At 41.5% G+C, this 19,408-nt stretch overlaps 1 protein-coding gene across 1 annotated transcript in view; it reads right to left on the bottom strand.

Annotated features, from left to right (window-relative positions):
* Window positions 1-19,408, bottom strand: part of SH3RF1 (SH3 domain containing ring finger 1) — an 89,321-nt gene that overhangs the window by 10,072 nt on the left and 59,841 nt on the right. Inside the window, exons 5-11 of the mRNA XM_060246549.1 lie at window positions 11,549-11,851; window positions 10,371-10,481; window positions 8,414-8,565; window positions 5,293-5,463; window positions 4,880-5,136; window positions 2,385-2,740; window positions 424-761 (exon numbers count right to left, since the gene is read on the bottom strand). Of these exons, the coding sequence (XP_060102532.1) occupies window positions 424-761; window positions 2,385-2,740; window positions 4,880-5,136; window positions 5,293-5,463; window positions 8,414-8,565; window positions 10,371-10,481; window positions 11,549-11,851 (1,688 nt within the window). The remainder of the gene's footprint in view (window positions 1-423; window positions 762-2,384; window positions 2,741-4,879; window positions 5,137-5,292; window positions 5,464-8,413; window positions 8,566-10,370; window positions 10,482-11,548; window positions 11,852-19,408) is intronic.

Raw genomic sequence — 19,408 nt, 5'->3', positions numbered from 1 at the left:
CGAGATAAGACAACACTAGATATCCATCTAGTCCAGCATTATTTTCAGCAATGGCCAACCAGCCAGGATTCCAGGTTTCGATCTACTTTCCACATCATTGCTACAATGCAGATGCACAGGATGCTACCCTAGGAGTTATAAGGTGATGGAAGCACCATATCGGCTGTGATGCAATGAGACTCTGTTATGGTCACATATTGCAATGGGAGTTTATACACTTATTGGTCTCTGTACCGGAGCCACTGTCATACTGGCACCAAGATGTCATTTTGGGAACAGCTGAAAAGTTCAAAACCAACTCAGGAAAGAGAGACTCCCTCTCATTGTAAAAATAACAACACCCCACTTCTATTATTTTTATTAACTAACATTTCTAGATGAAATGAAAAAGGAACGCATTTTAGATGCTGGAAAGTGACTTACCGTTCACAGACCACAGGCCTGGAATCATTCAGGACTGAGGCCAATGAGGAGCACGGCTGCCGTGGAGGGGGAGCTATAGGAATACCGGAATCTAAAGAACTGGCTTTCCGATGAGTATTCTCCTGCAATAGTACTGATGATGTTTCTCCATCCATAGGACAGGATTCAGTTCTTCCATGACTGGAAGTCGATGGAACCTCTGGCCCAACAGCACCTTGCAGGGTAAGTTCTGCTGCTGTCTGTTCAATTTCCAACGTTGGTGATGATGGTGGAGACACTCGAGCTTTGCGTTTTGTAGATGCTCCTGAAAGCAACTTCAGCAACCCCTTTTTTTCTTTCTATCAATAAAAATCAGCATTTGTTTTAAAGGAAGAAGTACTACCAGAAAAAGAAAAGCAACTGATTTTCAAGTGAAAAACTGTATTCATACTGATGGGCTTTGTTCCTGCACAGAACTTTACTTTGGAGGTAACATTTAGGTGTGAAAATCCTCTCCCCTCAAAAACACACTCTGGTCTGTACATATTGAGGGGAAAGAATAAGATCTTCCCAATCAGCTTTTTTTGAAAGTAGTACTGCAATATATTAAAATGTATGTGATGCAGTAAACAAAGCTGGGTTGTGCAAATGTACGAATGACCGCTCACAGAACACCATTGATAGGTAAGCACCCAGTTTTTCTTTTGTGATCTTCATGTATCACAACGATGGGTAACAACTATCAAGTTGTCCTACCAGGAGTACAGTACAGTAATATCTTCAAACTTAGCAAATATTTTCTAGTCATAAGAAGAGCCCTACTGTATCAGACCAACGGTCCATTTAGTCCAGCATCTTGTCTCATAAGTGATCAACTAGTTCCTCTGGACAGCCAACAACAGGGCATGGAGGCCAAGGCCTTCCTTGGATGTTCTCCTGGCTCTGGAATGTTACCTCCCAGCAGGTTACCTCCTGGCTCCTGCCTCTGATGATACCTCCTGGCAGGTTCCCTTCAGTCACCAAGGCTAGAAGCCATTTATAGTTGTTAATTATGTTTTCAGAACGGAAATGGAAGGAGCACTTACTACACACTTTCATGCCACATTGTTTCCATAGTGGGCATATCTTACTTACAAATGTAAGCATTGACTCCAGTTCCTCAGAATGATGAAATGTCATCAGAAAACATTCAGCACTGCTGCCAGACCAGCACAGAATGACTGCTCTAAATCCTCCCACCATTCCCTGGGTTTTTCTTCTGCTACCAGTATTCTATATTTGGGGGCGACTATTGCCCAGAAAGTGATGCAGAAGCCAGAAGGGGTTTTTTTGGGGGGAGGATAAGTTGATCCCCTGGCCAGACCCCTATAATGAAGAAGGGTACCTCAGAATTATGGAGTATATATCAACTGGTGTACATATTAAATCAAAAGAGAACTGAAACACTAAGAAGTGAAGTATTTTGTGTTGTACAATTTGAAAATATTTCCCTTATGAGTAAAACCTTGGGCTTTAAAAATGTTTTATAACGACTCCCAAGGGCAATTCTTTCACTGCACCATGATTTACGGTATACTCCAGCTAGATACTCCTGCTCTAGAGGGCAAAAAAGGTGCAAGGCGGTAGAAGTGCAGGATGATTCACACAAACCACATCACAATTTTTAATATGTCAAATGTCACTGATTTCTCCCATTAAAATTCTTCTTCTGATAGTTTAAGCAATAGCTAGTAACTACATCACACTTCTCAGGGAAACAAATATCTGACTCGCATCCATACTAGTTTACAGTAAGCAATTCAAACCTCTGAGCCTCAGTTCAAAGAAATGCTAAGAAACTAGCAAACCAATCTTTACTGTTACTGCTAATCAAATACAGGTTTAAAAAACCCCATTGTATGCTACTCTTTGTATGTAAGATTCATACAGAAGCTATTACAGAGAAACAGTATGAGTGGGAGGCAACTAAATGACATGCCCACCTTGCCATCTCTGTCTGGTTTACTGACAGTAGTAACTCCACCAGCTACTAATGTATTCTCTGGAGAAGCTGGAGCTCCAGGATGAACTGTCATGATTCTTCCAATTGCATCTCCATCCAGAGACGTAGAAGCGGCAGGAGAGTTTAATGTAGCTGCTGCACAAGCCAGTGGGACATTTGTTCGGTTGATATTCACAGCTGTGATGTAAGTAGCTGCATTTGAAAGCTGAGGTTGGAGCTGTTGGGAGGCAACAGAATGGTGTGGAATAATTACAGCAGCAGGAATAAGGCATGCTGAACTTTGAGCCTGAATTGGCGTCACTGTAGCTGTAGGTTTTTCTTGGCTGTGTATTGCAACTGCAACAAGAGAGGAAAAGCAAGAAAAAGTATATTTCATAAGAGTGTGGGGAGGGGGATCTAACCATTCTGCTACAAATAAGACATTTAAAAGGTTACTTCTCACCATTCAAAATAGCTCTTGTGGGTATTTCTTTTCTTTTAAAAAATATTATTTTATTTCATCAGATGATATTACAATCTTTCAACAGAAATAACTACAATTATCAAAGCATATATAACTGAAACACTGAACAGTGTAATAAGATTACAAACCATCAGTAAAACTGAGCCAGAATATCTACGCACAGTAAACTAGAAATACAAATGTGGGTATTTCAATGTATCAGGCAACCCATACTTTAAACCAATGATGACTTACTGTCCCAGAAATATCTGATCAGGATCTGATGCTATAATTAATACTATTCTTATAGAAACATTGAGTGATCATCCTGTGTCAAGCTAATATCAGAACTGGCCTTATGACAAAGAAGAAGACACTGAAAACATTTTTGGTTCTCTTTAATGCTTTTGGAGAAAGCAAAATGGAGGCTTCCCTAGGAAAGTTCTGGAAAGAAAAATCCGGAACATTGTCAACATAACTACCAATATTTTGCTAGTGGCTAAAATTAAGAGCGCTGTAGCACAGAGTGGTAAGCTGCAGTACTGCAGTCCAAGCTCTGCTTGTGACCTGAGTTCGATCCTGGTGGAAGCTGGGTTCAGGTAGCCAGCTCATAGTTGACTCAGTCTTCCATCCTTCCAAGGTTGGTAAATGAGTACCCAGCCTGCTAGGGGTAAAGTGTAAACGACTGAGGAAGGCAATGGCAAACCACCCCGTAAAATGAGGTGACATAGCTTTCACATTTTCATGGCAGACATGTCACCTCAGAGTCGGAAACAACTGGTGCTTAGGGGATTAAAGTTAAGATTTCTATTTTCATTCAAATGAATGATTAGCTGATGACTAAGCATGCAAACCCATGAAATAGCTTCTTGTTGTGCAACAGCCCACAGGAAATGTGACCTGCTACCTAATCTGTCTATCTAAAATTCTTGAAAGAAAACAGGATGAATTGTGCGATCACTCTTTAATAACATTACAAACATGTACTCCTTTGCTTTCTTAGTGAATATTTATAATTATTGTATTTGCCCCCTAAGCAGGGCTTTTTTTCTGGAGGAACATCAAAGAACAGAGTTCTGGAACCTCTTTGTGGTAACAAAATTCTCAAAAAATGTTTAAAAGTTCATGAAGGGCACCTGTGTTCTCCTTAATTTCCCTCTTGAGAGTTTCCAGAAATAAAGCCCTACTCCTAAGAATTAAGGTCTGTACTGTTCCACCTGTTCTAGCATCTTCCTTCTCATAGTGGCCCAGATGCCCTAGGAGGTCCAAGCAGGAACACAAAGGGAAAAGTCTCTCCTGTTGCTTCTCCTCAGCAACTGAGGTCAAAGTTTTTTTGCCATCAAGTCACAGCTGACTTATGATGACTCAATGGGGTTTTTAAAGCAAGATACATTCAGAGGTGGTTTGCCATTGTCTGCCTCCATATCACAATTCTGTTATTCCTTGGTGGTCTCCCTTCCAAATACTGACCAGGGCTGACCCTATTTAGCTTCCAAGATCTGATGAGATCAAGCTATCCTGGCCTATCCAGGTCAGGCCACTGAGGTCCATTGCCTAAATATAAGGCTAATAGTCATTAATGCAGCTATTCTGCCCCCTCCAGCTTACTTCTGGTTACCTTATTTTATCTTCACTTCAACATTCAAAGAATAATCTGAGACACAGTGATGAGCCCAGATTCACACAGTGAGCTTTATAGTTCAGTGTGCTTGAACCTGGGAATCTGTAGTCCAGTTCCACTGCTCTAATCACTACAACACACAAGGCTGGCTAGACCCAACCATTTTTTTACTCAATCTCACCTCGCTAACCTCCTTATTATAGATGTTTGTCCATACAGGCCGTATGACTCCTTGCACAGTCTTTTTGGTGATCAAAGGGGACCATCCCTTCCCTTTTTTGACCAGTGGAAGAACTGGTTGGATCTCACCCACTGGTCCTCCTACAGCTCATGATAAAATCCAATGATTTTCCAAAATTCCCATTCTAAATATACCACCACCATTTAAGTGGAATAAAACAATAAGTTATACCTGTTCGAACTGCATTGCGAGCTTGGTTGACTGTCATTTGGCTGGTCATATGCATAAGAACCTTGGTTTGTGGACTAGTTTGTATGTGTGCTGCAGAGACCACTGCTGTTGGTACCACACTGGAATTCATTGTTACACCATTTCCTTGAAGTTTCTGCAGTGTTCCAGCAGTAGAAGAGCTGACCATCGTCACCACCCTCCCTGTCTGACTGGAAGTTGATACAGGGACTTTTGCTTGGGAGGCAGTTGTTACTGCTCTGTCAAAATGTAATAAAAAGTTTTTAGGTACTACTAAGTCAGTCAAGCCCTCTTCTGCATAACAAACCACAATCACTTAGAAATAAATTGCATATTCAAAAAGGGTTCTCATTTTGCTATTCATAAGAGATTATTGTTTCAGCAGAAAGACATACCTTGTGACTGGTGCCACATAGTTGCCAGGGAACACTCCAATTTTGCTTGTATGCATGGAAGTTCCTTTAAACCAGCCATCTTGACAACGCTCAAATACCAAGAACATCTCTCCTTTTCTCAGTTCCAGTTCATCATCTTTTCTAGGAGTGTAGGGATATATAGCAATGTACCTGGAAAAGACAAGTGTTTAAAAATGGTAGGAAAAAAATCTGTCTTAATGGTCTGTTAATGAAATAGTCTAGCTCAGAGGTGGCCAAACTCACTTAATGTAACAGAATAACCGTCAGAATAAATGTCAGATGTTTGAGAGTCACAAGCCATGAATATCAGATGCTTGAGAGCAGGAAGGAAAGCAAACAGATGGGGGAGGGAAGTGGAAAGAAAGCAACTTTAAATGCATTCTCCAAGCTGTCAGCTGGCTTGGCTTGGAAATGTGATTTAAAGAGAAAAATGTCTTCTCCAAGCTGACCAATTGGGCGGTGGGGGCATTGAGAGCCACTCAACATGTGTGAAAGAGCCACATCTAGCTCATGAGCCAGTTTGGCTACCCCTGGTCTAGCTCAAAGAACAAGTGAAAACATTTTTATCCTACTTTTCCAAACAATATTCAGGGCAGTTTATGAAAGATTAATAAAACCTGAGATGTTACAATTATTACATTAATCTGAAAGTCATACTAAAAAACCAGGAATCAATCAGTCAATTTTAGAAAGAAATATAGGTTTAACATATGAATTTAAATGCAATAATATACTGCTTTTATTTCAAATGATATCATTGTGTAAAATCAACTGGTCACCAAAGCTCTGCCTTTAGAGCACACTGTACCAGTTCATTCAATTTTTTTTGGTATTCCACCTCCAAAATTTCTTCCCACCTATACCTATCTGTTCTTCCCAAAGCTGGTTAAGGGTGTTCACTCCTTGGCAGGTTCATGCATTTACCTTAGACAGAATGAATCTGCCCCTTTCCCTTTGGTAAGATTCACATGACAGTGCATATCCTTCTGGAGTTAATCTCAGAAGGCATTATATTTTACTGTGTTTGCAAGTTTATTCAAGACATATATTCTGATGATTTAGTTACTTTTTACTTTCTGACAGGGATCCAAAAAGAACTCTAGCAGTTGCAGATTTTTTTACTCCTTTTGTCTATTGAGTTATAAGTGATTAACAACTATCCATTGCTCAAGATCAGTGTATCACAGAACTTTTATTGGATAAAAGGAAAGGAAAAGGAATTATATCTAAAATATAAGCTTTTCAATGCCTGAATATCTCCTATGAACAAATCACAGGTGGGTTAACAATGCTTTTATTTCTCCCACTGCCTAAACTAATCTTCTTAGTGTTTCAATTGCTTAATCACAGGATCCCAAGCTTATGCGCAGCAATTCCTGTGATTACAGTACAAGACTGCTTTCTGGAGATGTGCTGATTAAAATGGCTCCAGAAAGCCTTCTTTGTAGAATAGTACCCACACAGTTCAAGTGGCAACTTCAGTTATGTGAATTTATGACTGTACCTAAACTTCTACATTTCCCTTTAATAACTACACACATTCCTGCCTCTGACAGAAAAACCTTATAGTTCTCATACATAGAAATCAAGGCTAACACTGGATCTCATTCACCTTCAGCCATGAACAGCCAACCTTTCTACCTTGCTTCAGAGTTCATTTGTCCACTCTTTGATGCAAATTTGCAAATGTCACTAAATTCCAACTGTCATGCCTGGCAAGAATTTTTAAAGAACACATTGTTTAATGGAACTGTTGGCTTGAAAAAGCAAACAAATGACAATGCCAGTTGTGTTCCCTTGCACGGTATCATATTGTTGTGTAAAAACCTGAATCCTATCTTCGTGGTTTAAGAATTAGAATAAACTTGGAAATATATCAAATATGCAAAGCTAAACTAGAGGATTCAGAATTAAATCTGATTTCTTTTTTTCAAAATTGCCTATTCTATTGTTGCTTTTTTGTGCATGTGGACCAAAATCCTCTAGGCTGGTGTTAAACTGGAGCTCAAATATACTTCACAAGCCTAGACACTCTGTATGTCACTGACTGAAGAGAAAGGAATATAGGAAGAGAAAGGGAAGTGAAAACCAATTGGACCCATAGACAACAATAGTCATCCATCTATCCTGGCAACAGATTCTTCTGAGCTATCTCCCCAAAAAAGTCACCCGTACTCTGGGGGACAGATATCAATCAATGTAAGCAGGGCTATTTACAACATAACAGTGGAGTAGTTTTTCTTTCGGGACTGGTGAGACTTGGGGAAAGGGGAAGCTCCTGCAGATAGATAAATTATGAAATGAGCTTTCAAAACTTTCTCAGGTCCCTAGAAGGACAACACATAATGACAATGCTTGCATTATATAAAGTGGCTTAAATGTATAATTATTTTGTCTTTTAGACCATGCATATACTTGCACTGATGCAATTGTAATTTTTAACTCAGTGAAGAAATTCCTTTTCTGAACTCAAGTTTGTGGCACCCCCTTCTCTGCCCTTTTTGATTGAGCATTTGTTTTCCAATACATGTTGTTAATGCTGTATACAAAATATTTATGTCCAGTAGTGTGGACAATTCACACACGTGAAGATCCTATAGTAGGTTTCTGCTATTACTCCAGGCATTCACTTCCTAATTAAACTATACAAAACCTCAGCATAATAGCAAGCACAACCTGCAACTCTAGTGCATAGCCCTCTGGTGATTTTATTAATAATAATAACTAATTATTAATAATAATATAGGCAAAGTTTTCTCAGTTATTTTCAGCTCTGCAAGAGTTAGACACAGGTTCACTGTTCACACAATGTATCTTCTCACACATGCATAGAACAGAAGTTCAGATGGCCATTATATGCACAGATTGGTGTTTACTGTTATATACTGCTAACAAAAAACTTAATAAACTGCAAGGCAAGGTCATGTTTGCTTGCCTTTTGTTTCCTGGCTACATGCAACAGACATTTTTCAGCTGAGAAGGAAAGATCAGATTTCTTCGCTTTGTCTAAAAATGCCCCAGCTTTTCTTCTCTTTACACTATCAGTCCTTCACTTCCAGTCATTTCAATATTACCCTTAGTAAATTTATATTTTACTTACACACTTGGTCTTCCCTGTGGGCGCAAATGTGTAATTTGCTCAGTAGATCCTGACGCAGATTTTTGTGCTGCTCCTGAGGGTAACCCAGTAGATGAGGGAGCAATTATTGTAGCAGACAATAGAGGTGGTGGTGGAAGGGGGGGATTCATATTCTATAAATTAAAACAAATATATATATATATATATATTTAAAACAACTATGCATTTTTAAAAACAATGTTTATTAATTTTATAAAAATATTTACTTTTAATAATGTAAAATATAAATATATAATTCCTAACACTCCAAACAACTGACAAACATAACATCAAATATGAATGAGAATATCATACACAAAGTAATTAATAAAGAGAGAAATTGATATACTTCTTAGGTAAAGTATTTTCTTTTGTAGCATTATGAAATATACAATAAAAAAAAATAAAACCATTAGGCAACTGGTCCAAAATCATCCAGCCACTCCAACCTGGTGGACAGGCTCCCAAGTGAAATTAGAGCCCTGCAGCACTTGTTAAAGTTCCACAGGGCCTGTAAAATGGAGATCTTCCACTGAGCCTTTGGTTGAGATGGTGGATACCAAATTAAAATTACCACCCTGCTGAAGCTCAGCATTCTTTTTGTCTGCAGTGCATTGTTGACTCCTTTTCCTGCCATATTCAGCCTTGTGGTGTTTAGCATCAGTATGTGCTTTTGCTGTGATCTGGGTTTTTTTGGTATGGCATGGCTGAGTTATTGTATGCCATAGAGTATGCACCCCAACACAGCTGTTTTTTGTAAGGGAACTGATCTGCCTTCAGCTTTCCATCTCCTCCCCCTTCCCTGAAGCCTCTACCTAGAAAAAGTAGTCTTTCTCCACAGTGGGGTCCAAAGCAGGTGGGATGCCATCTCAGCAAGGTATAATTTCTGCCATCTGGAGACCAGCTGTAATTCTGAGTCATCTCCAGTCCTCATCTGGAAATTAGTAACAATGGTTCCCCGGGAGGAAATGGCTGGCTTGAAGGGTGGAGTTGATGGTGTTGTACCTGTCTGAGGCCCTATCCCTCCTCAAACCCCACCTTCAAACCCCTCGAATCTCCAGGAATTTCCCAAACTGGAGTTGACAACCCAATATCCTTCTCAGCCAACCATCCACCTACCTTTATTTGCATCTCTGACTTCAGCTTTCCATCTCTTCCCCCCTCCCTGCAGCCTCTACCTAGGAAAAGGACAGTCTTTCTCTGCAATGAGGATCAAAGCAGCTTACATTATTCTCCTCTCCTCCTTTTGATCTGCACAACAAATCTCCAGGAATTTTCCTTCTGCCAGCGCTATTTGCAGGCATTGTTTTCATATTACTGGTGGGAGTTTTGCCACTCATTAAACTATCAAACCATCTGAGCACACATACAATGGAAATTTATGAGTAATTTAACCACTTTGGAGCCATCTTGCACTTTATATTATGTTATATTGATTTAATTTTTATTGTATAACTTTTTAATTTTTTAAATTGTCGTATATATATGTGTTCTAAGCCACTCTGAGCCCTGATTGCAGGGGAGAGTACAATAGAAACTAAATTAAATAATAATTTTAAAAAACAGAAAATAATAAACTAGGTAAATCATTGGTCTCATCTGGTGTAGAAGTTGTATAAAGTAACCTTAATCAGAAAAAAAAAAATAAGAGGCCCACTGCAGAACTGTATGCAAAGAAAAAGATCTTTCAGTCGTCTTTAAAATGATATTTCTATGTTTTCTGTTGAATAACTCAACAGTTATCACATAGGCATAAATTCAATCTGGCACAACAGCAAGAAAAGTAGAAAGATGCAAAAATCCTACCATCAGAAACATCTTTTGTTTTGAGTGCAAAAAAGTATTAACCAAAAATCTAATTTTAACTATGGATTTGATTCAGCCTGGGATTGCAGAAAAGCAAATGACAAATGACATAACGGATTCAGATTATACTTACACCAAGAGCAGCTGGGTAACTGACTTCTGGTGGAAAGGTAAATGAAGTTCCTGTTGTTACTGGACTGCTTGGTGGTGGGGTCACAATTAGCCCTGTTGTACTGATATGAACCTATTTAAACATAAAAAAGATCATCAAAACAGAATTAATGTGGTGATAGCAAAATGCAACAATTACTGTCGCAACTAACTTACTTTGGTGGGAAGGGCAGGATACAAGTTTACATAAATAAATATAGTAAATAATCTTCATTTACTACTTTTAATTATAAAGAAAACTGTGTTAAATCATATGGTGCATTTTTAAGGGCTCCATTTGTGGTACAAATAACTTTCCAGAAGAAGGAAATTGGTTAGATGCCAAACGCCAAAGAACAGTCTGATTTTTAAGTACATTAATAATGTATCACCAAATTTTCCTAGCACCAAATTTTCCATAGGTTTTATCAATTCATTTCCCCAAAAATGTTATACTTGCAATTATGCAGTACAAAGACTGCAGGTGTAGAATGTAATCAAAAGTTCAAACACTGTTAGCCTGAACTCCTAACTGCAATCCTTCCTTTTCTCTTATGATTCTTCACCTTTTCTTAGTTTGCTCTAACCCAGCTTGATTTCTTGTCCATGATAGGCAAACAGAGGCTAATCAGGATTTCAAACCATGGGTTTACAAGCTATAGTTTGGAGACAAATCCTATGCATGTGTTTATAAGCTCTGGATATCATGACACATTATGATTATACCATGCCATGTATGCAATCTGCATGGTGTTCTCAATCAGCAAACTGTGATTTGTTGACAGGGCAGTATGATTTCTGAACAGGATCACAGATTTTAAAGACACAAACAAGTATTTATAATACTGACATTGTACACTGAAACTGATGGTTTACTTTTCAAGAAGTCAAATCGGTCTTTGACTTCTTGAGAAGTACAAAACATAAAGAAGTACTTGTGCATGTTCTTTAAACAGACCAGATATTTTAAGATCAAGGATGTCTTTCTTCAAGTTACAGCACTTCACTTTGCATGAAAATTGTCCCTTTAAGTGGAAATAATGGCTGCTTGCACACATTCCCAAAGAATCAGCAGCAATTACCTTTCCTTTGTTTTGACAATCTTTTAAATTGTTCATTAGAAAGCTATGATATACTTTGTATTCTGCTTCCAGCAATTACCTGAGAAGGTGCACTACATGAAAGACCTGTAAGTTCGCTTATGCGGGCTGCAGCAGTGGGATTACTAGAGCTGATGAGGACAGGAGGGCTGATTTCCATTGAGTGACGGTTCTGAGAAGACTGAGAGGCCTTGTTGGACATGGTAAGGGAGGTGAAGGAGTGACGTTTTTTGGTGTTCTTCTTGGTATCCATGTGCTTTTGAACTGAATTACTGTGGGTTGCACCAGAAGTGCCTTCTCCAGAGTCTGCTACAGAATTTGAGAGCTTGTCCAACTCTATCAGCTGCTTTGCTGTTGCATTAAACTGTAAAATAACAAATATTTTATAAATATAGTATAAGAATTTTGATTAGGAATCCTAAGAGAAAGACAAAAACATAAAGTATGCTTGAAATTCTGGAAAATGCTGATTCCTTCATAGAATCATAGTTTGAAGGGATCTCCAAGGTCATCTAGTCCAACACCCTGCACAATGCAGGAAATTCACAAATACCTTCCCCCTCCATACCCAGTGACCCTCATTCCATGCCCAGAGGATGGCAAAAAAAAACAAACCCCTCAGGATCCCTGGCCAAACTGGCCTGAAGAAAAATTGCTTCCTGACCCCAATGTGGTGATGAGCATTTCCCTAAGCACATAAGAAAGGGCCATGAGAATAAGCACCAATGCAACCCTTCCTACCCTCCTTCTCAAGATCTGCCTAAGTTCACAGAATCAGCACGTCTGTCATATGGCCATCTAGCCTCTGTTTAAAAATCTCCAAAGAAGAAGAGCCCACCACCTCCACTGAAGAACAAGTTTAACTGTCAGGAAGTTCTTCCTAATGTTTAGTCAAAAACTCTTTTGATTTAATTTCATCCTGTTGGTTCTGGTCTGACATTCTGGGGCAACAATTCCACACCATCTTCTATATACAGCCCTTCAAATACTTGAAGATAGTTTTCATATTACCTCTCAGTCTTCTCCTCTCCAGACTAAACATACCCAGCTAGTAGTATTGATGAGCAGCAGATAGAGATGTTACTTGTCCACTATTGCAAACTGCAGCCTGTTTACTATGCCAGTTACTCAACCATGAGAATATGTGAGTTCCATTGCTGATACCTGTGTGATACTAACTTGGTTGCAAATACAATAGATGACAAAGACAGGATGCAGGATGATTTTTGACAAGCTGGGAAACTGGGCTAAAACAAATAAAATCAATTTTAACAGGGATAAATGTAAATTTCTGTAGGAAAATCCAGTGCATCATTATAGGATGGGGGAGACTTGTCTAGGCAGTAGTATGTGCGAAAAGGATTTAGGGGTCTTAGTGGACCATACAACGAACATGAGTCAACAGTGTGATACAGTGGCTAAAAAGGCCAATGTGATTTTGGGCTGTATCAACAGCAGTATAGTATTCGGATCATGTGAAGTGATGGCATCACATTGCTCTGCTTAGACGTCATCTAGAATATTGTGTTCAGTTTTCAGCACCATAATTTAAGAAGGATATAGACAAGCTGGAACACGTCTAGAGGAGGGCAACAAAGATGGTGAGGGGTCTAGAGACCAAGTCCTATGAGGAAAGGCTGAAGGAGCTAGGTATGTTTAGCCTGGAGAGGAGAAGACTTAGAGTTAATATGATCACCATCTTCAAACATTTGGCCTCCCCCTGCGGTGTTTCCTCCTCCCTCCTTTGCCCCCCTGTGCAGCCTTGCCACCTCCCCCCCTTGTTTTCACCATTTTAAGACTGGAGAAGGGGCCGTGAAGCGCCTCCCAGGCTGACACCCCCCCAATCAGCTGATGGGCGGAAAAGCCGCCACAGCAGCAAGCAATGCTGCCCTTCCCTAGGCTTAAAATGGTGAAAATGGGGGGAAGAGGAGACACTACATGGGGGCGAGGCTGCGTGGCCTGTTTGAAACAGGCTGTGGCCCGGTACCAGTCCCCGGCCCAGGGGTTGGGGACCCCTGATATAGAGGATTGTGTGGAATTGTTTTCTGTGGCCCCAGAAAGTAGACCAGAACCAATTGGTTGAAATTAAATCAAAAGAGTTTCTGGCTCAACATTAGGAAGAACTTCCTGACATTTAGAATGGTTTCTCAGTGGTCAGACAGTCTGAAACGGTGGTCACTCTGCCTGGTAGCAACCCACACTAGCTTAAATTTATGTGTCTCAGCCAGCTTTCTCCTTTAATAATAATAATAATAATAACTTTATTTTTATATCCCGCCCTCCCCCGCCGAGGCGGGCTCAGGGCGGCTAACAGACATGATTCATGTAAAACAATGTAAACAATTTTAAATATATCAATTGCATAATAAATTATTTAGAATAGATAAAATGTATAAAATGGGTGCTAAAAACTGTAATCATAATATCCACCAGATGGCTAGATGTCCACACGTCAGATTAATCGGGTTCTATCTCGAAAGCAAGCTGGAAAAGAAATGTTTTGCAAGCCCTGCGGAACTGGTTCAGGTCCCGCAGGGCTCGCACCATCTCCGGAAGGTGGTTCCACCAACGAGGGGCCATCACCGAGAAGGCCTGCTCCCTAGTAGCCTTCAACCTAGCATCTCTTGGCCCAGGGATTGTTAGTAAGTTCTGAGAGCTAGATCTCAGTGCTCTCTGGGGCACATATGGGGAGAGGCGGTCCCTTAGGTAGGCAGGTCCTCGGCCATATAGGGCTTTAAAGGTAATAACCAGCACTTTATAGCGAACACGGTACACAACCGGCAGCCAATGCAGATCCCGCAGCCCAGGCCGCGCAGGTTCCCACCGTGGTAGTCCCTCCAGCAGCCTGGCCGCCGCGTTCTGGACTACCTGAAGTCTCCGTGTTCGGTATAAGGGCAGCCCCATGTAGAGGGCATTGCAGTAGTCTAGTCTCGAAGTGACCGTTGCGTGGATCACAGTTGCTAGGTCGCTGCGCTCCAAGAAGGGAGCCAGCTGCCTCGCCCTCTTAAGATGGAAGAAGGCGGATCTAGCAGTGGCGGCTATCTGGGCCTCCATTGATAGAGAGGATTCCAGTAGCACTCCCAGGCTCTTGACTTTGCACACTGGTACCAGTGGCGCACCGTCAAAAGCCGGTAGGGTAATCTCCCCTCCCGGTCCGCCGCGGCCCACGCAAAGGACCTCAGTCTTCGCCGGATTCAACTTCAGCCCGCTCAGCCTGAGCCAGTCAGCCACGGCTTGTAATGCCCGGTCCAAATTTATAGGGACATCACCAGCCCGGCCGTCCATCAATAGATAGAGCTGGGTGTCATCTGCGTATTGATGACAACCCAGCCCATACCTCCGTGCAATCTGGGCAAGGGGGCGCATAAAGATGTTTTACCTGAAAACCTGAGCTGCTGATTTGTTCTTTAAAACCAATCTGTAAATTAATAAATCTTTGTTATTTATATACAACTCCTGCCTCAATGATCTACTTGCTCACCATAAACTTACCTCACAGCAGTGAACCCAAACCCTTTACACTTACAATGATAAGAAATCTTGTAACTGAAGGTTTACAGTTTAAAACAAACCTGAGTCCTCAAAACCATAAGAGGCTATATGGGTCTGCATAGTTGGCAGAAAATAACCTGTCATACCCCTCTACCCTGCAAAAAAGCAATTTCCTTGCGGAGAGAGGCTCTGTACTGTAAACATGTATACAGAAAACTGGAAGGTCAACTAATGGGACAGGAGATAAGGGTTGTCAGGACTGTCAGCCAATGTTCCCTCTAAGCTGCGGAGTCTTGTGAGCAAAAATTCTACTTTGTGAGCTACTGGCATTAAAGTTGTGAGCTACTGCATAAATTAGTGTGCTCTGGGATCATCCTTCCTGAACAAAGACAAAAATGTGTGAGCTGGAGGCTAAAAATCTGAGCTAGCTCACACTAACTCAGCTTAGAGGGAACACAGCTGTCAGCCCCTAGAGACAAACTCAGAAATGATGTCATGCCTCTCTAGGAATCAGTGGAAACTACAGAGAGGTGTGACATCACTTCTGGATTATCTCAGAAGTGATGCCACGCTAACAGCTACTCCCCCATATACCTCCTAGAAACACTACAGGAGAGAGAACTCAAGGGACCCCTTTTGTAGAGAAGAGGGTCTCTGAACCTGCTTGCACTTTAAAAAATTTTTCCATCACTGAGCAACTTCATCTTGCCACCCCACTCCCAATAAGTGTATGAAGGGGGACAGGAGCTGTGGTGTCCTAGTTCTGTAAATGTGCAAATCTATCCACTCAGATCTCTTCTAAAAGAAGCAAAATAGACATGCTGGTTTTATAGGAATTTGCAAGCCAGCGAGCATACTTCATAACCCACCAGGGCGTTGCAATCCATTGTTTAGAACAAATAATATGTACAGCAGATAGGTTGTTTTCAAAAAAATACTGAATACATGAAATAAACTAACTTTCATTCACGAAGACTGGGGGAGAACAGTTAACAACACTGAAAGGAGTTCCCAGAACCAAAAGTTCTGGGAGACTATTAGCCTACTTAATTATATGTTTATCAGACAAAACACTGAGGCCTAGCAGGTCTCATTAGTGCCATACAGGAGGAACGTAAGAGTACAACAAGGGAAATTTATGGAGTTGACACAAGGTCAGGAAGGTTTATGGAATCTGTAGATACCTGACATGAACGAGGTGGCACTCAAAAGCCAAATTGAAATCATAAAAATTATCACATTATTTACTGGTCTTTTTAAAAAAAAACCCTTCAGTCATAGTGAATATTGCAGTTCATTGTTAACCATGTTCCAGGTATTAAACTAATATTATTAATGGCAGTGCTCTTTTAGGAAGGTACAAGAAATGGAGACGGACTGGATGATGAGCAGAATTTCACTTTGGGATTTTTTGTTTATATATCAAAACAAAACATTTAAAATTTTATACCAAAGGCTGAAGTCAGTTATATGCCTAAGAACAGGGATCTGCAACTTACACCATAAAGCCAAATATGGCTCAGTATGGAACTGAATATGGGTCTTAAATATAAAATATTTTTGTTTTAAAAGTATATTGGAGGATTAAATGGGATTCTAGAATAACCAGTATATGAAGAGAATGGCAAGCAAAGATTTTTATGGGACTAAACGCTTCTTAGAGATGCTTCAGAAAAAGGAAAACAGATATGAACAGTCGCCATTAATTCAAATGCTAACTGTACAGATTTATACCACTGCATAAAATAATTTCATATGGTACTGTTGTGTACTTATTAGTGAGACCTCATGCATGCCACTTACTAATAAAAAATTTGCAACAATCAGTATTTGGGCTGCAGAAATTTTATCATAATTTTTTAAAAAATATATATTTTAAGTATTTATACAGTACAATAAAAAGTACACATGAGGTACAAGGCAAGTATATTTACCCAAACTATACAAACCTCTCTCACATTTTACTGCAAGGTTCATTCTCTGCACAACCACTGACCATAATGAGCCTAATCTGAAGTTATCTTTATTTTGCTGGTAGACTGTTTCAGAAGTTACTTTGGTCTCTTATACTTTCATCAGCCAGTTATGAATTTTGGGTCTTTCCCTCCCCCTTTAAGTTCCTAGCAAAGACCAGTCTGGCTATGGCTCTCTCTCTCTCTCTCTCGGCTTGGCTTCGCGAACGAAGATTTAAGAAGGGTGCAGTAGTCCACGTCTGCTGCAGGCTCGCTGGTGGCTGACAAGACCAATGCGGGACAGGCAGGTCCGGCCACAGCGGCTGCAGGGAAAGGTCTGATTTGGGGTTGGTGCTGTAGCAGTGCGATTCTTCCTCAATCTCCTTTTGTCCTCAAGACCAGCTATGCGTGCGTTCTCAAAGGAAGAGACAGCCTGGTGGATGGTGTGCCTCCATGCTTTGCGATCTGAGGCTAGGTCAGACCACTGGTGATGGTTGATGCGACAGGTGCCAAGGGATTTCTTCAAGGAGTCCTTGTACCTCTTCTTTGGTGCCCCTCTATTTCGATGGCCGGTGGAAAGTTCGCCATACAGAGCAATCTTGGGAAGGCGGTGGTTTTCCATCCTAGAAATATGCCCTGCCCAGCGCAGCTGCGTCTTCAACAGCAGTGCCTCGATGCTGGTAACCTCCGCCCGCTTGAGGACTTCAGTGTTGGTCACAAAGTCACTCCAGTGGATTTTGAGGATGGTGCGAAGGCAGCGCTGATGAAAGCGCTCAAGGAGTCGCAGGTGATGACGGTATAAAACCCACGACTCGGAGCCATAGATGAGGGTTGTCATCACAACCGCTTTGTAAACATTGATCTTTGTGCCTTTTTTCAGATGCTTGTTGCTCCACACTCTTTTGTGCAGTCGGCCAAATGCACGGTTTGCCTTTGCCAGCCTGTTGTCAATCTCCTTGTCGATCTTGGCATCTGAGGAGATGATGCACCCCAGGTAGCTGAACTGCTGGACTGTCTTCAGAACTGATTCACCCACAGTGATGCAGGGAGGGTGATAATCTTCCTGGGGTGCAGGCTGGTGGAGAACTTCTGTCTTCTTCAGACTAACTTCTAGGCCGAATAGCTTGGCAGCCTCTGCAAAGCAGGACGTCATATGCTGCAGAGCTGATACCGAGTGGGAGACAAGTGCAGCATCATCAGCAAACAGTAGCTCTCAGATGAGTTTTTCCATTGTCTTGGAGTGGGCCTTTAGTCGCCTCAGGTTGAACAGGCTGCCATCGGTGCGATAGCGGATGTAGACACCATCGTCATCATCTAGATCTACTGCGGCTCTTTGAAGCATCATGCTAAAGAAGATCGTAAAGAGAGTTGGCGCGAGAACGCAGCCTTGCTTTACACCTGTGCCTATTGGGAAGGGCTCCGAGAGGTCGTTGCAGTGTCTGACTTGGCCTTGCTGGTCTTCGTGTAGCTGGATGATCATGCTGAGGAACCTTGGGGGACATCCTAAACGTTCCAAGATTTGCCACAGGCCTTTCCTGCTAACGGTATCGAAAGCTTTGGTAAGGTCGACAAAAGTCACATACAGAGCCTTGTTCTGTTCCCTGCATTTCTCTTGGAGCTGCCTGAGAACAAATACCATGTCGGTGGTGCTCCTGTTAGCTCTGAAGCCGCACTGGCTCTCTGGGAGGAGTTCGTCTGCAATGGTGGGCACCAGTCTGTTCAGGAGTATTCTGGCAAGGATTTTGCCTGCGATGGAGAGCAGGGTTATCCCCCGGTAGTTGGAGCAGTCTGACTTTTCCCCTTTGTTCTTGTATAGGGTGATGATGATTGCATCGCGAATTCCTGTGGTAATTTGCCTTGTTCCCAGCAGGTGACAAGTACTTTGTGAAGTGAGCTATGTAGTACTGTGCCCCCATGCTTCCAGATCTCTGGTGGAATTCCATCAACTCCTGCTGCCTTGCCACTTTTCAGTTGCTTGATGGCTTTAACAGTCTCTTCTAGGGTGGGGATCTCATCCAACTCTGTTTTCACTGGTTGAAGTGGGGTGAGGTGGATTGCTGAATCTTGAACTACGCGGTTGGCACTGAAGAGAACCTGAAAATACTCCGACCACCGGTTCAGTATGGATGCCTTGTCTGTGAGGAGCACTTGGCCGTCTGCACTATGCAAGGGACTCTGAGCCTGATATGATGGACCATATACTGCCTTCAGGGCTTCGTAGAACCCTCTTAAATCACCAGTGTCTGCACACAGCTGGGTTCTCTCTGCAAGCTTGGTCCACCATTCGTTCTGAATGTCTCGAAGCTTGCGCTGGAGGTTGCTACATGCAGCGCGAAAGGTTGCTTTTTTCCCAGGACAGGAGGGCTGAGCAAGATGTGCTTGGTAGGCAGATCTCTTTTTTGCCAGTAATTCTTGGATCTCTTGATTGTTCTCATCAAACCAGTCCTTGTTCTTCCTTGTGGAGAACCCGAGGACTT

The sequence above is a fragment of the Heteronotia binoei genome, chromosome 9 (genome assembly GCF_032191835.1).
Source record: "Heteronotia binoei isolate CCM8104 ecotype False Entrance Well chromosome 9, APGP_CSIRO_Hbin_v1, whole genome shotgun sequence".
Classification (NCBI taxonomy): Eukaryota; Metazoa; Chordata; class Lepidosauria; order Squamata; family Gekkonidae; genus Heteronotia; species Heteronotia binoei.
The sequence above is the reverse complement of the archived record's forward strand: the minus strand, read 5'-3'. Positions and strand labels throughout refer to the sequence as shown.